This window comes from Rhincodon typus, chromosome 12 (assembly GCF_021869965.1).
Source record: "Rhincodon typus isolate 14 chromosome 12, sRhiTyp1.1, whole genome shotgun sequence".
In the NCBI taxonomy this organism is placed as follows: Eukaryota; Metazoa; Chordata; class Chondrichthyes; order Orectolobiformes; family Rhincodontidae; genus Rhincodon; species Rhincodon typus.
In genome coordinates this window covers 25,767,236-25,783,531 of record NC_063343.1, presented here as the reverse complement: position 1 = coordinate 25,783,531, position 16,296 = coordinate 25,767,236, and the positions used below count along the sequence as shown (strand labels likewise).

Here is a 16,296-nt window from a genome sequence, read left to right as displayed (position 1 = left end):
TAATGTGCCATTATTTTTCCATAAATTTTTTATTGTACTGAATCGTTTTTTTTTGACATTCTTCATTGATCGCATTCATTACTCCTAAGTGCCCTCTGTTATCTATTCCAGGAATTCTTTATGGTTGATCAAGCATTACCTGCCTTTGAGAAATTTAGTAATTTTGATATGTGATAAACTTCAGTAATTTACCAAGAACTGGAGTAAAGTTAGCTGGCTTCGGTTATCTTCCATTCCTCTGACACTATTTTGCATAAGAATTTTGAAAAACTATCATTAGCCTTCTCTATTTCACCCAGAGTTTCCCTCAAAATCCTTCAATGTAAACCAGCAGATCCTGGTAATTTACTTACTGTGAGCTTTGATAACTTCTTATGACTATCTTTTTGAATAATAATCTTCACTGAGGCAGACTACTTATTCAATCTCTGTCATTATCTCGCATTCAACTACAAGCTTCATGCTTTACTACAAACTCTTATTGGGTCTACTCCTGCCTTGTATATCTTCTTACTTATATTATTTCTGTAGAATTTTTTTTATTCTTCATGATTTTAGCTCATTTTCTCTATGTCACCATCATTTTCTACCCCCAAAGGTTTCAAGAATAGGAGTAACTAATTAAATCCAGGTTGATCTCATTGCATGCAAATTCTGTTTTTTTCCTCTCTGTAGAAAAGTACACAATTGCTCCTTGATGTATTTTATACTATTTCCTTCAATGGCCTTGCTTGATAAATTATTTCATGAATATTGTACTTTACACAAAATGCCATTTCTCTATTTTGATTATCAGTTTTTCAAACCATGAGCTACTTACCACTCTGAGTATAACCATTTTCCTTTTCTGATCTTGGAAACATCAGTTAGGTCACCTTGAAGTTTTCTCTTTATCTGTTTTCTGTTGCTTTGTACACAGACCATTTTATTTACCTATCTGCTCTTCCAACAAACAGAGGAAAGTTGGAAATTAGTGGTTAGACAACTCATCAGGTTTTAGATGACTTGAGACCAGTCCTTTGAAACTTAAAATTGTACTGTAAATTATTTTGAAGAACATTCTGTCTCTGTGTCCATTGCTGTAAAGTCAATTGATATTGAAGAAATTCTCAGCAACAGCATAAATTACTAAAGACATTTTGGTAGTGAATTTCCAATAAGTTATCTGAGTTATACACAAAAGCATACAGTGCACTTCAATATTAATTAGTGTCATTTAAGATATCAGTCTTCTATGAACGAGACTTGGAAAAAATTGTTCAAAATATCATGGTTTTCCAATCCAGCAATTTGAAAATGTAATTTAAAATTAACTGAAGATCTAAGCTTCAATTTTCTATGCACGTTTTCAGTGTTCATTGAAAAACAAATATTGACTACTGTACTGGGGAGATCTTTCCTACTGTTCAAAATAGTCTAATGGAATCTTTCCAGTCCACCTAAGAGGGTAGGAGGGACCTCAGTTTAATGTTTCATCCAAAATATGTCTCCTTCAACAGTGTAGTACTCCTTCAGTATTACAGTGGAGGTACAGCCTAAATTCTGTGCTGAAGTCACTGAACTGTAACTTAAACTCAACTTTATGATTCAAACGTGGAAGTGCTGCCACAAAAACATGGTTGATACTAATGACAGATTAAAGAGATTCGACACTTGTGAAGCCACAAACGTTTCTTGTAAATAATTTAATAAATAGGCTCTACATCCTTCCATAAGGAAACAGAGAGACAGGACATCGGTTTTAATGTAATCATAATAAGGGGACCTCCAACATTGCCAGACTTGTGGAAGTGAAGAATTATATAGTTGAAAAAAATTAAGTCAGTTTGTATAATGAAAGACCTATTGATCAAGTTAATTAAATAGCGGATGCTAAAACCAAATATATGTGTGACAAACAAAAGGAATATAATGTTATAGAGTTTGCCTTTTAGTGCTGTCACAGATTTCACTTCTGTTTAATGATAGATACAAAATATGATTTGAGGGGGTTTAGGATAGATGTTAACTGATACATTGGGGTTTTTCCCTGAGATTAATGTGAAGGCATATTCACTTGAACATAGTAAAGAGCATCTCAGTCTTCATCTGGCCATTCTGTATTTGGTCTTGGATTGGTGACCTAAGACTCAGCAGCAAAAGCCATTCAGCCCAATAAGTCTACTCAGCCATTAATGAGATTGTAGCTTATCTGAAAATCCTCAACTTTACTGTCACTTCCCCGTAAACATTGATTCCCTTACAGTTCAAAAGTCTGTCTATCTCATCCTTGAATATGCTTAATCACCCAGCCTCAACAGCCCTCTGCAGTATGGAATTCCACAGATTCACAACCACCTGAAAGAAGAAATTCCTACTCACCTCTGTTTTAAATGTGCAACCCTTTATTATTCGATTATGCCTTCTGGTCCTAGACTCTCCCACAAGGGAAAACAACCTTTTCACATTCACTCTGTCAAGTTCCCTAAGAATGTTATGTTTTGATAAGGTTACTTCTCATTCTTCTAAACTCCAACGAGTACAGGCCCAATCTACTCAATCTCTTCTCATAAGACAATCCCTCCATACCCAGTGTCAGTGTGGTGAATCTTCGCTGGACAGCCTCCAATGCCAGTATATCTTTCCATAGTATTCCAGCTGTGATCTGACTAGTACATTGTATAGTTTTAGCAAGACCTCCCTAAAATTATACTCCATTCCTTTGAAATGAAGACCAACATTGCATTTGCCTTCCCTATTATTTGCTGAACTTGGATGGTAGCGTTTTGTGTTTCATGGATGAGGACTCCCAAATCTCTGTTTCATAGCTTTCTGAAGTCTTTCTTCATTTAAATAATAATCAGCTCATCTATTCTTCCTGCCAAAGCTCATAACCTCACATTTTCTCACATTATATTCCATCTGCCAAGTTTTTGCCCACTCAAACTGTTTGTATCCCACTGCAGACTCTGTGTCATCCTCACCACTTGCCTTCCCACCAATTTCAAAGTAAACCTTTATTTCCAATACATTTATGATCAATAATTAAGGATAAATAGAATGGATATATTTTCATACCCTCAGCTTATGTTAGCAATGAGTACTAAATATAGTTTGAATTGCTTTAGGATCAATATAAATTTCTGTTTACCTCTGCTTTATGAAATTACGTTACAATTATGTCACAATACAGGAAAATAAACACTTAATATGTGCATTGGCATTGGAGTTTATATCATGGCAATGCTCTTGTGCATGTTGAAAACAACAACAATAATGTGCACTGAAATGGAGTGTGCTCTGTGGAGTTAACAGGCTTTAATATTCCATCTGCAGGTACGTCTCAGTCCAGTCCTGTAGATGTATCTCCTTCAGGTTCTCCGGGTGGTTCCCATTATGACAGTGACTCTGACATGGCATTCAGCGTTAATAGATCCTCCTCTGCATCTGAATCATCACTTGGTAAGGAAATACATTAGACTGTTTGCATGAAAACACTAAGCCAAGTTTTCTGAAGCAAAAACAGAAATTGCTGGAGAAATTCAGCAGGTCTGGCAGCATCTGTGAGAAGAAAACAGAGTTAATGTTTCATGTCTGTTGACTCTTCATCATTTTGCTTTACTTAAGCCAAGTTTTCTGTGATTGAGAAACATGAGATTTTGCTGTAGCTGTTTGAATTAATTATGTCGTATTGGGAACAGATTGAACATGTGTGTGTTATTTCATACTTGGACAGGTTTCAATTTCAGCCCTGACAGATGGAAGAAACCTTATTATGCACCAGTTGTAAGGTCCTATTCAAAATAATTTTGGTTGGTCTCAATTCATTTCCTAACGAGCACAGTTCCATAGCACCATATGTCATTCTATACGCTTGAGCTGCAACACTCAAATAACAGAAAGATCGTTGCTGGAAGAAAAGGAAAAAATCACACTTTGAACTAGAAGGAACTCTTTCAGGGTTAAGGTTAAACACATTATTGGAATTGAGTGGAGGGAAGTTCAGGTTGGTTGGTGGTTGGTAAAATGAACTGTGAAAATATGCCCCATATCCCAGTACGGAAATCCTATCATTATGATGAACACAATAACTTAGTTAATTAATTTGTGACTTGGCAAACTTCTAAACCACTACGCTTTGGAGAGTGTGACTGTTTACCTACAATTTCAAGCAGCCTTCTAATCTTATCCACACCATCAATAGCTAGTGCTGAAGTGAAGCTGATGGCCACCTCGCAGAAGTGACTGTGAATAAAGTACCTGCCTCAGGAGTGGGAGTTTATCTTCTAAATTACATTGAGAAGTTAGTATCAGAAGTGTCACGACTCCAGGTTATAGTCCAATAGGTTTATTTAAAATCACAAGCTTTCATAGCGCTGTTCCTTCGTCAGATGAAGTGACTTCCAACCCCAGCATCTCCACATTATGACAAGGTAGTGTTTTTATCATTAACACTTTAAAGTGGTGATCTGACAGAGGTTCCCAGGATGATAAGATAACTAAGAGGTTGTTTCCACTGATTGGTGAATTAATAATGAGGGAACAAATGCAAGGAACAACATTGTATTTTTCCAAAGGGAGGTAGAATTACATGCCTTGTTTTCAAGAGATGCAAGTTCTACCTGAGATGTACAGACTCACATGATTTTCACTGCTGGCAGTGGGTAGCTGCATCTATGCACAATGAGGTACCATGGGCACGTGCTGTAGATCTGCATTCAGAACTGGGCCTGCATCCAATATCCTGGATTTGGCTTTTATGATAGGAGCTTTCTAACAACCCACACCAGTATTCCTGCAGAAAAGACAGTGGTAAAATAGAAATAGGGTCGCTGCGCCCTTGATTACCTGGCATTGCAGAAAATGTCCCCAGAATGTAAACACCCCTCAAAAAATGGGTTAGGAATCTTGCATTCTGTCTAGCTATGCCGGCTCCAATCTATGGATGCACCATTCTTGTCTCTTTACCTTTGACTTGCACCACAAAACATTTTTCTTATAATCCCTCCTGACCTCTGCCTTACCACTGACCTTTTTTCTCCTTTTCTCACTTCCTCTTTCACTTGCTCAAAATCTATTGCCTCTCAAATTTTCTCAGTTTTGATGAAATGTCATTAGATAAGTACCTCACAACCTGTACACGTGTATGAAATACTATTAAGTATTAACTGAAGAACAGTAACGTGTATTACTGTTGCATATTGATATTGAACAGGATAGCCAACACTCGAAAATTGGAGACAACAGGTCCTCTCAAGATCCAAAGCTGACCTCCAATTGTACTGTAATATTCTTACCTCATTGAGAGGATCTTGTTGACAAATGTTTTTGTTCTTACGCTAATTAGAATGAGCTTCAACATGGGGCATTTACACACCTGATACTTTGCTCACACCAAGCATTAAACTCAAAATGTCATTGCACATGTCATACACATGATTGATGTATGTGCTATACCACTTTGAATCAGCACAAAAGGTTCAGTTTCATCTCATAACTGGCCGCAGTTAACAAGTAGAGTGGCATGTCCGACCCAAACTGAGGTTCAATCCTTTATATTGCCTGCAAAAAATTGCATTTGGCCAAAGCAGTATAAAAATGTTTTCAGATTTTCCATTTTTTGGCCAAATGGGTTTGATTCTAATGCACCTACTTATTATGTAACTGACATCACCCCAGTATGGATATGAAGATGTTGCAAATTTTTACACTTTATTTTGAAATGTGAACACAAAAGCTCTCAAGATGGCTACACTTTCACTTTTTGCATTTAAGCAGTAGACAGTAGATTCTGTTGCCTGTACCTGTTAAGTATGGACCTGAGTGAAAGAACTTATCAGTCACCTGTGAACTGCACATTTCCTACTGTTTAAGGATGGATCAGCAACAAAAAGGAAGTATAACATTCTGAGCGACTTGACTTTCTGTTTCTTAATTGACAAAGATATGTTGAAATTCAATAGGTATTAGCTAGCTGTGTAGTGGATCCCTTTCACCTTTCATGATATTGTGATGGCCTGCATTATGACCCTCCTCTGGAAAACCTCAGCATCACAGATGCTAGTCTTTAGTCAATTCGATTCACTGCAAATAATATCAAGAAACAGTTGGAGACATTGGATATTGCAAAGAGTATGGGTCTGACAACATTTCTGTAACAGTCCTGAAGACTTAAGTTTCAGAAATTGCTCCACGCCTAGCTAAGTTGCTCCAGTATAGCTACACTGGTTTCTACCCAACAATGTGGAAAATTGCCCAGTTATGCAAACACGATACGACTAATTACTGCCCCCTTAGTCCACTCTGGATCATCAGAAAAATAATGGAAGGTGTTGTCAACAGTGCTATCAGGCAGCTCATGCTTGACAATAATCTGCTCTTTGATGCTCATTTTGGAAATCACCAGAGCCACTCAATTTGTGACCTTATGACTGCCTTAGTTCAAACATGGACGAGAGATCTGAAATCCAGCGTTGAGGTGAGAATGTCTGTTTTTGACATCAAGGCCACATTTGACAGAGTGTGGTATCAAAGAGCACTAGGAAAACTGGAGTAATTAGAAATTACTTGACATCATCTGAGTGGCCCACTTGATTAGCACCACATCCACACTTTCAAACTTCTCATCACCAACGCTCAGTTGCAGCATGTGTACCATCTACAAGGTACATTAAATTCACCAAGGTTCCTTAGAAGGTACCTTCCAATCCCATGACCACTACCATCTCGAAGGACACGGGCAGCAGATACATGGGATACCACCAACTGTAGTTCCCATCCAAGCCACTCACCATTCTGACTTGGAAACATAGCGTTGCTCCTTCAGTGCCACTTAGTCAAAATCCTGGAACCCCCTACCTAATAGCATTATGCATCTACCTAGACCGAATGCATTGCAGTGGCTCAAGAAGGCAGTTCACCAGCACATTCCCAAGAGCAGCTAAGGATGGGAAATAAATGTGGTCCAGCTAATGAATGAATAAAGAAATCTAACAAAGTCCTTGGCTGCTTGAAACTCTCAAGGTGTGAAATGCCATAAGACAGGATGTTTATCATCCTAATATACCGCTTATTTGAAAAGGGTTGCTGACCTTGTAACATGATCATATGGATGTGACAGCCACATTTGTTGCCTGCTTTGAGGATGGAAAGAAGTTGTTGTGGAAGCAGAGATACAATCTGAAAGCCATCGAATCAGCTGCAGTCAACAAAGCAACCACAGTAAATAAACAGTAATACCATGAACTCAGGAATAAGATTCTCCCTAAACTGGTTAACCTCAAATTCACCTGAGGAAAATAACTTTCTTACTGAGAACTCACAGCTTTTCAAGTCCTGTCCTCCAACCAAAGTATTAGCTCATCTAAAAACTACAGGCTTGCTATGAAAGAGACACAAATAAACCCAAGTTGTAATTGTATTTTTTTTTCCTTTTCGTGTGTATGTAAACTTTGTGTGAGTGGTTTTGTGTTTGACAGTTAATTTGCATCTTTAAACATCCAGGGAAATTGTTGGATAATAAATAACCTTCGTTATTTTTAAACTCACAGAAATATGTTGCTCAATTTATTTAAATTGGGATAAATCACTCTGAGGGGAAGAAAGCATAGACCCATATACAAAATACTTTGATAATGGACAATAAGGAAACAAGTTCTGTTCGTAACATTGACTTAATTCACTCAGTTTCAGAATCTAAATAATAAATTGTTAGTACAACAGTACATGTTACATTCAATTACACCTCTTTTTATATGTCTGATTGATTCCCTTTCAAAATTCTCATGCACATTGCAAAACACTCAGCCAACAAAATCTTATGTTTCTGACCAAAGTTCTATATGTTTTATGTGGTGAAACCATAACATAAATTGTAAATCTTGCACATGTCTGTCTGCTTCTACTGTAAACCGGCTTTAACAAAAGTGCCCAAGTGCAGGTTAGCAGAAAAAGAACCACAAGTCACAGGAAATCTCCCATTTGTAACTGAAAATACTTAAAAAAGCAGCTGCTGATTTTAACAACAATTATTATCAGCAATTGACATTGCCAACAAAATTAAAATTGTGCAGAAGCATGATTCTTCTGTCCTGATTAAGCAAAGAAAGGAAACCTATATTTGTACTACTAGAGAATCCTGCTGTATGTTAGGGTGTCATTTAAAATGCTCATTGATGGCTTGTTATTTAGACAGAAATAGACACCAAGGCCAAAGGACATGCTCGATGTCATGGGAATTTTATAACAGATTATAATAACGCCAAAGTGAATTTCCTGAACGATAGCAGGTTAAAAGGAGTTCATTCAATGATGAAGGGGAGATGCATGAGTGCCATCTAAAGGACAGTCTGCAATGAGTTTTGTTTGTTGTCATCTCAGCCTTTATTCCTACTTATTTTAAGAAATCTCTATTTTACTGAATTAACATAGATACATATTGTTTAATTATTACAAGAAGGTAATCCCTACTGTGGTTTGCATTGTCCTTTTGAAGACTAGCAGTATTCACTTACTGCTCACTATACTTCCAAATATTGTCATCTGCAAATTTTGAATTGTGTCCTGCACATCCAGGCAATTAATATATATCAAGAAATTGTAATAGTCCTAGTACAGACACCACCTCGGGAATAGCAGTGTGGTGTATACCTTCCTACAACCAAGAAATAATCATTCCAATTCTGTATCCATGCAGCAACTATCCCTTTTTATTCCATTACTTTCAATGTTGAAAGCCTATTGTATGGCATTTTATTAAACATCTTTTGGTAGCCCATATTCACATCAGCTACATTAACTTCATCAGCCCTCATTGATATAGCATCAGAAAATGCAATCAAATTAGGGGCATGTGGTTTCTCTTTAACAAATTTGTGCTGATTTCCCTTAACAAATCTACAGTTTTCCAAGTTACTGTTAATTTTTGTCCCTGATTTGCAATTCTCCTGTTCCCTGGCACAGTATTGGAAGAGATGCCTGTAACTTTCCTTAGATTTCATGGATGAATCCCATTCAGTAGCATTGAGTCATTAACTTTAAATATAATTAGCCTTTCTAGTATGTCCTCTTTAACAATTTGTAGACCATCCAGTATCTGAAATAACACTTCCACCACAATAACTTTGGCAGCGTTTTTCCTCCTAGGTAAAAGTGAATGTAAAGTATTCATTTGGTACCTCAATCATGTTCACCGCTGCCATGCAGAAATCTCCTTTTTTTGTTGCTAAACAATCCCAACAATTTCTTACTATCCTTCTACAATTCACATTCTCAAAGAAGATGTTTAGTTTACCTTATGTAATAGCTACAGGAGGTTTTAGGACAACTTTTAGTAATCATATACAAATTAAAATATAGACGATCTGCATGTTCCAAGCATTACATTAAGCATCAGTTCTACATGGTAAGGTGGGATTGCTTTTCTTGGAAGGAGAAAGTTTAGAGGAGAGTTGATGGAGATTTACAAAGCTATGAGAGGTCTGAGGAGAGTATTCAAAAAAAACTATTCCTATTGGTGAAAAAATCAAAAATAAGAGGGAACAGATTTAAGGTAATTGGCAAGAGAAGCAATGGTGACATGAGAAAACATGCTGTGTCATGCAGAATGTGATTGGGATCTGGAATGCCAATGCTTGAGAGGTTAGACGAGGTAAATTAAACCAAGGCATCTAAGAGGAAATTGGAGTATTATCTGAAGTGAATTGTAAGAACGTGCAGAGAAGTAAACCAGGGTAAATTGCTCCTTCAGAAACCCAGCACAGTAATTATGCAATGAATGTCTGCCTTCTGTGCTGTAGCCACTCTGTGATAAGTTACAAATTATTCGGTCTTATTTTTTTTCAATCTTCTTTGTGCTTTAGTCCCGTTAACCCCACTAACTGAATTCTACAGTACTAGAAGTTAGCTCACAATAATTAGTTATAGGCAATTAAAAAATGCACACTGTAAAACGCTTACTTCAACCTATTACTGTAATGTAAGAAAATGCATTATGAATGGGTGCTGTATGTTGACTTAAACATACAAGGTAGGTTCTTGGATTAACTAGCTTTTGTTGATTTCTTCCTTTAATTCTTAGTAACCAATAGTGTACATTATTTTTCATAAATATTTGCATCATTCTTGGATAAGGAATGATATTTGGCAGCACTACACAGTGTTGTCAAAAAAATGTGTATGAGCATTCTCAAAATGGAACCATGCACAGCCCAGAAACAAAAAAAGGAACAAGAGTCATAACCATAATCATAAGATGAGGTGACAGTCACGAAATATCTTAAGTCAGGTGCACATTTCAGAATTTTACAACATTTAAATTCAACAGAATAAAACAATTTAACTCACTTAATGGTCACATATACATGAATTTTTATATTAAGAAATTACACAGGTTTGAAACAGCGTGACCAATATGACCATTTGTTTGCAGTATTAATTCACAATATTTTTGCCATTTAGAAATGTAATAGATGTTACAATTTATAAAATAGAAGACTTTCAAGTTAAATCTTTCTTTTATTTGTAATATCAATGAGAGTGTAATTTCTTTTGTCTGTTCAACTTTTGCAAACTGCCTTTTTGGTCGGCAATGTACACCATATACTAAGGATACATGCTATTCAGTGTTGTTTTGTTGTCTGTTTTGGGATGTCAATTGATGCTTTTCCTGTTTTCCACAGTGACTGCACCCAGCTCTCCCCTGAGCCCTCAGTTCTCCCCAAGTTTCTCTCCGCCTGAACCACCAAGTAGCAAAAATGGAGAATGTGCCGTATGCTTCGACAGTGAAGTTGATACTGTTATTTACACCTGTGGACATATGTGTCTCTGCTACGACTGTGGTCTTAAGTTGAAGAAGCAGATCAATGCCTGCTGTCCCATCTGTAGGCGAGTTATAAAGGATGTCATTAAGATATACCGTCCATGAGATATTTGGCTCCTATAAGGACTGTTTCTCAATCCACACTATAGTTTTTAAAAAAAAGTAGAGTTTTTATGGATATGGAAAGCTTCTATTGCTCACTTTAATTTCAGTTATATACACAAAGTGTGGCTGTATTCTTTGTCATTTAACTTAGTTTCACTATCTCTTTATTTGTCTTCCCCCTTTCTGTCTCTGTTCCTGCTGTCTGCAGATATTTGCTGGCAGGAAACTGGGATGGCTGCACACAGTTCCACCTGTAGAAACAGAGCCACTTGATAATTAACAAGTATTTCTCAAGCAGAGAAATTTGGAGACCATCTCGTAGCCAGGCTGAATACAGGTTAATTAATCTAGCTAAAATTAAGCTGTTCAGTTGAAGAGCAATATTCTTCTGATTTCTTTTGCTGTTCTGTCATTGCTTCAAGAAAAATACTAGTCATCAACAAAGACCAAATAATTTGAGAAAGAAAGATATTCTGTAAGGATATCTCAAGATCACATCTATGACAATATTTCTAATGACTTACTATTGGCAGGTTATTTTCCACAGGCAGTTATCTATTGGTCTGCAGGGGTCAGTAATGGAATTCTCTCCACATATTCTCCACAAAGACTGATATTATTGCATCTGCTTCATGCACAACAGCCTGTGAAGTTATTTAGAGAGATCTCAATTGCCACATTCAATTAAGACATCATAGTTGCCTTTAAAGTACATTTTAAATTTAATCTGAAGATAATGTACATATTTCTAACAGATTAGTTCATGTCTAATTGCTGTTGTGTTGTGGATGCGACGTGCATGCCAAAATTGATAGCTGGTGAAGGATCCCCAAATTGAGAGCTATTTTGTTTAAGTTTTCTAAAACATCAAGCAGTGACTTTGCTGAAGGAATTGGGGAGCTTGACGGGTTCAATATAGTGACTGGAAGTTGTAGTATCCCTTTTTGGCACAAATTCAATAACAATAAAATGTAAACGCATAACAGTGACTGTAAACAGGACCTTTTATTCAAAAAAAATCTTGTTTTATTACTTGTTTAAAAATTGGTCCTTTTTTGTTCATCTGCTGATTGGGTCATCTCACAAGTTTTTGGTTCATTACCAGCCGTTTTGGTCATACTCCTCTGTAAAAACAGCTTAAGAGTCTCAACTTGTCATTTTTGATTGAGATCTGCTTCCCTGTAATCCATGAGTCAGGACATAGTAGTCCATTCCATGAATTTGAAAAAACAGAAAAGAGTGAGGATGAGGAGAGGAAGGCCCAAGAGAAGGTTGGCTCCAGTAATCAAATTTTTAATTGATTCATATGTTTCAGAGTCTTGGCTAACATGCCATCAAAGAGATATTGCAACTTTAAAATGGCTTTAACAAGTAGAAGTTTTATGCTGGATATTTTTCTGTGGTGATTCAATGCTACAGGTGCCTTACATAGGAAGGTGATGCACTTTCTGATTCCCCGTGAACTTTGACTGCCACTATTATAGATTCACTGACTAATGGCAAAGTAGTTTTATAGGACTCACGTGACAACCACAAAAAATATTTTCCTTTTGATAATGGAGTGAAAATGGTATCTAACACAAATATATTTAATATCTTGCCTAATTTGCTGACTTTGTACAAAAATAGTATATAGTTTCGTTAGAGTATTGTTTCAATATTGAAGATGATGGCTCATACTACAAATGTCAACAGACACTTTGTACAAACTTTGCTCGCAATATATAGTGTAAACATTATAATTTTTTTTGCACTTAAATGTTTTTTGTTGTCCAGGATTTGAGTGTCTGTGTGCGTGTACTTGCACTGTGACTGAAAAGATTAATAGATGAGTTACAAAAGAGGAAATGAGATGCAAATTTGAAATTAAAGGTTTGAGTGTACCTTTCACCAAGGCCTAACAGGATTGACAATCAGAACTGGCAGAACGTCTCTTTAAATAGTTCATAACAAGATTTGGTAACACATTCTTTTAAGGAGATATGAACAAGTGTCCAATAAATCTTTGAATAGTTTATCAAACTCAAATTAAGATTTCACTATATAATTTAATTGTCTTTTACTCTTCATTTGCTTTTGTTTTCTACTCAATTTTTATTTCTTCTGTTCCATCCCAACACCCTTTATCCATCCAATATTACTCTCAACTTTGTAATTATCTTTTTGACCGTTCAAGTTCAATATATCTTTCCATTATAGTCTCGGCTTATTTATATGTGTCCATAGACTATTGAATTTGTAGAGCACCTGATTCTGCCCTTGACCTGTTAAAGGTTTCTACAGACAAAATCTTGTGGAAGCGACGAGGTTTTCATCTGCAGACTGGAGAATGGCTAGGATTTCTCTGTCTTCTCTTTTCAGGAAAACCATCCAGTCTGGCACTTAACAGAGCAGGGCCAGGCTTTTCCCTGAGATCAAAGACCACAGGGGTGGATGGCCTGCTTGCCAAGAGCTACTGGCCAATCAGATTCCAGCAATCCTATTGAACTCTGCTGTCTAGTACAACCACCCAAGGATTGTCGCTGGACCTCTGAGTAGATGTGAGTGATGGCAAGTGATGGGCTTGTGGGGATAGTTTGGGATTGGGGGAGTCAGCATCAAATGCAGGGAAGAGGCTCCCTACTTACTGATGTCACATATCCCAATCAGCCATTGGGCACCTTTGAATGAAGTGAATAATGGTGAGTCTGCAGTCAAACAAACGTGCCTGGGCTTATTTGTCATACTCCTAACACAGCAATCCCATCTCCCACTCCCTCACAACACTACCACTAGCTGCTTGGTTAATATCAGCAATTTTTTTTTCTTTATTCATTCACGGGTTGTGAAGTGTCGCTAGCTAGGCAGCATTTATTGCCCATCCCTAATTGCCCAGAGGGCAGTTAAGAGTCAACCACATTGCTGTGGGTCTGGAGCCACAAGTAGGCCAGACCAGGTAAGGATGGCAGTTTCCTTCCCTAAAGGGTATTAGTGAACCAGATGGGTTTTTCCCGACAATCGACAATGGGTTCATGGTCATCTTTAGATTTGGAATTCCAGATATTCATTGAATTCAAATTCCATATCTGCCATGGCAGAATTTGAACCCAGGTCCCCAGAACATTATCTGGGTCTCTGGATTAACAATCCAGCGATAATACCACTAGGCCATTGCCTCTCCATGATGCAGTAATGCGACAATGGGGCAGAATGGCGACAATGGGGCAGAATGGCCCATGTATAGATGTAACTAGAGTGAAGCTGAGAGGATAGAATGAAATTATCCATTGCTACCAAACCTGTCATAGCAGAGGGCACAAAGTCCTGCCCCATATTCTCATAGTTTTAGCTTGTCACTGCTTAGAAATAAACGAAGGAGACCTTCCTTTAATATAGGATGTTCATAGGTTGTGAGCCTCCCCAGTAATTGCCATGGAGAGGTCATGGTGAGCTGCCTTCTTGAACGACTACAGTCCATTGAGTGTTTGTACACAAACCGTTAGGAAGGAAGTTCCAGGTTTGTGATCTAATGACAGTGAAGGAACAGCGATATAGTTCCAAATCAGAAAGGAATGTGATTTAGAGAGAAATTTGCAGCTGATTGTGTTAACTAAGTCCTTCTAGGTGGTAGAGGTTATGGGTTTGGAAGATGTTGTCAAAGAGGGCTTGGTGAGTTAGACCAAATATAATATCAATATATCAAAAATAAATCAAACTTTACCTCAATGCATGGGGAGGTCTTTAAACAGTGTGTAGAAAGCATCTGCCTAAAAGCATGTACCAGAGAGGTAGATAATGAGATGTATCACATTGAGGTGTTGGCACTCTGAGAAATGAGATAAAACCTTGCCCCAGTATTTTGGGTTTAGTGTACAGAAAGCAAAGAGACAGGGAATATTGCAGTGACTCAATACCAATATGAAGAACGTGTTCATTGTTTTTACCAGATTTTAAAGAATTAAGGACAGAAAATGTTTTTGAATAGCCCTGTCATAACCTCAAACTGTGAATCAGTTTGGGCATCCTATGAAGTCTTTTGAAATGTAGTAATAGTTGTAATGTAGGAAATATGTTAATTTGTGTAGTGAAAGGTTTTGCAGACAATGGGATAAAACCAGATACCATGTCTTTGATGGTATTGGCTAAGGAATAAATATTGGCCAGGGTACCAGAAGAAATCCCTTGCTCTTCTTCCAATAGTGCCCTGGGGTGTTTTTCATTCATCTGAAAGGAAAGATTGGACATTGGTTTAATAAGTCATCTGAAAAGTAGCACTCCAACATTACTGTACTGAAGGATTGATCTATATTATGGACTGAATGTAATTCTGGTGGTGGTTCACCATAAAATGGTGAGACTTGTTGGGCTCACCCCATTGCAATTGAAAGTCCAAGGCAGGATCCTTCATTATTCCCCAAAACCAGGTCCTGTCTCAGAGAGCTGCCAGCTAACAGCAGGGATGGCAGATTTCATGTCCCATTAATGGTGGAACACAGCTCTGAAAACAGAAGAATGAGAGGAAGGCCTTTAGCATCAGAAGTAGGATCAGACCCCAATGAGGGGCTTGGGGAGACATGTGTCATTGGAAAGGAATGGCCGCACCTTAAGGTGTGCCCGCCATTTGTCATTGGATGTCCATCAAAGGCACCAACTCCCTCAACCCAACCACCAGCCCGGCAACAAATCTTGTCAGGTTTTACTTGGAAGCCTGGTGTGAGGCATTGGCCTCTCCTGGTGCAGGTAAAATCCCAATGTCAGTGGGAGGAGAACACTTTGTGACCCAAGGGCAAATTTATTGCTTCACTCCTCCTTGGCAAAATTGTAGTGGCTGTGTCCATAAGATCATAAGACATAGAAGCAAAATTAGGCCTTTCAGCCTATCGAGTCTGCTCTGCCATTGAATCATGGTTGTTATGTTTCTCAACCCACTCACCTGCCTTCTCCCTGTAACCTTCGATCCCCTTACTAATCAAGAATCCAGTCTTAAATACACTCAATTACTTGGCTTCCAGTCTTCTGTGGCAATAAATTCTACAGATTCACCACCCTCTGGCTGAAGAAATTCCTCCTCATCTCAGTTCTAAAGGGTCACCCCTTCACTCTGAGGCTGTGCCGTCAGGTCCTAGTCTCTCCCGCAAGTGGAAACATCTTCTCCATGTCCACTCTATCAAGTTCTCTCAGTACTTCCTTCCTTAGACACGGGGCCCAAGACTGCTTATAATATTCCAAATCCACTCTGACCACAGCCTTATACAACCTCAGCAGTACAGCTCTGCTTTGTGTTCTAGCCCTCTTGAAATGAATGCCAACATTGCATTTGCCTTCTTAACTGTCAGCTGGAACTGCATGTTAATCTTAAGAGAATCCTGAACCAGGACTCCTTAGTCCTTTTATGCTTCAGATATCTGAAAGCC

The 16,296-nt window shown here is 37.8% G+C and overlaps 1 protein-coding gene across 1 annotated transcript in view; it reads left to right on the top strand.

The window, feature by feature from the left end:
* Window positions 1-13,770, top strand: part of neurl1b (neuralized E3 ubiquitin protein ligase 1B) — a 54,222-nt gene extending 40,452 nt beyond the window's left edge. The window contains exons 4-5 of the mRNA XM_020510128.2: window positions 3,316-3,441; window positions 10,659-13,770. Coding sequence (XP_020365717.1) covers window positions 3,316-3,441; window positions 10,659-10,903 — 371 coding nt within the window. The 3' untranslated portion in view covers window positions 10,904-13,770. The remainder of the gene's footprint in view (window positions 1-3,315; window positions 3,442-10,658) is intronic.
* The last annotated feature ends 2,526 nt before the right edge of the window (window positions 13,771-16,296 follow it).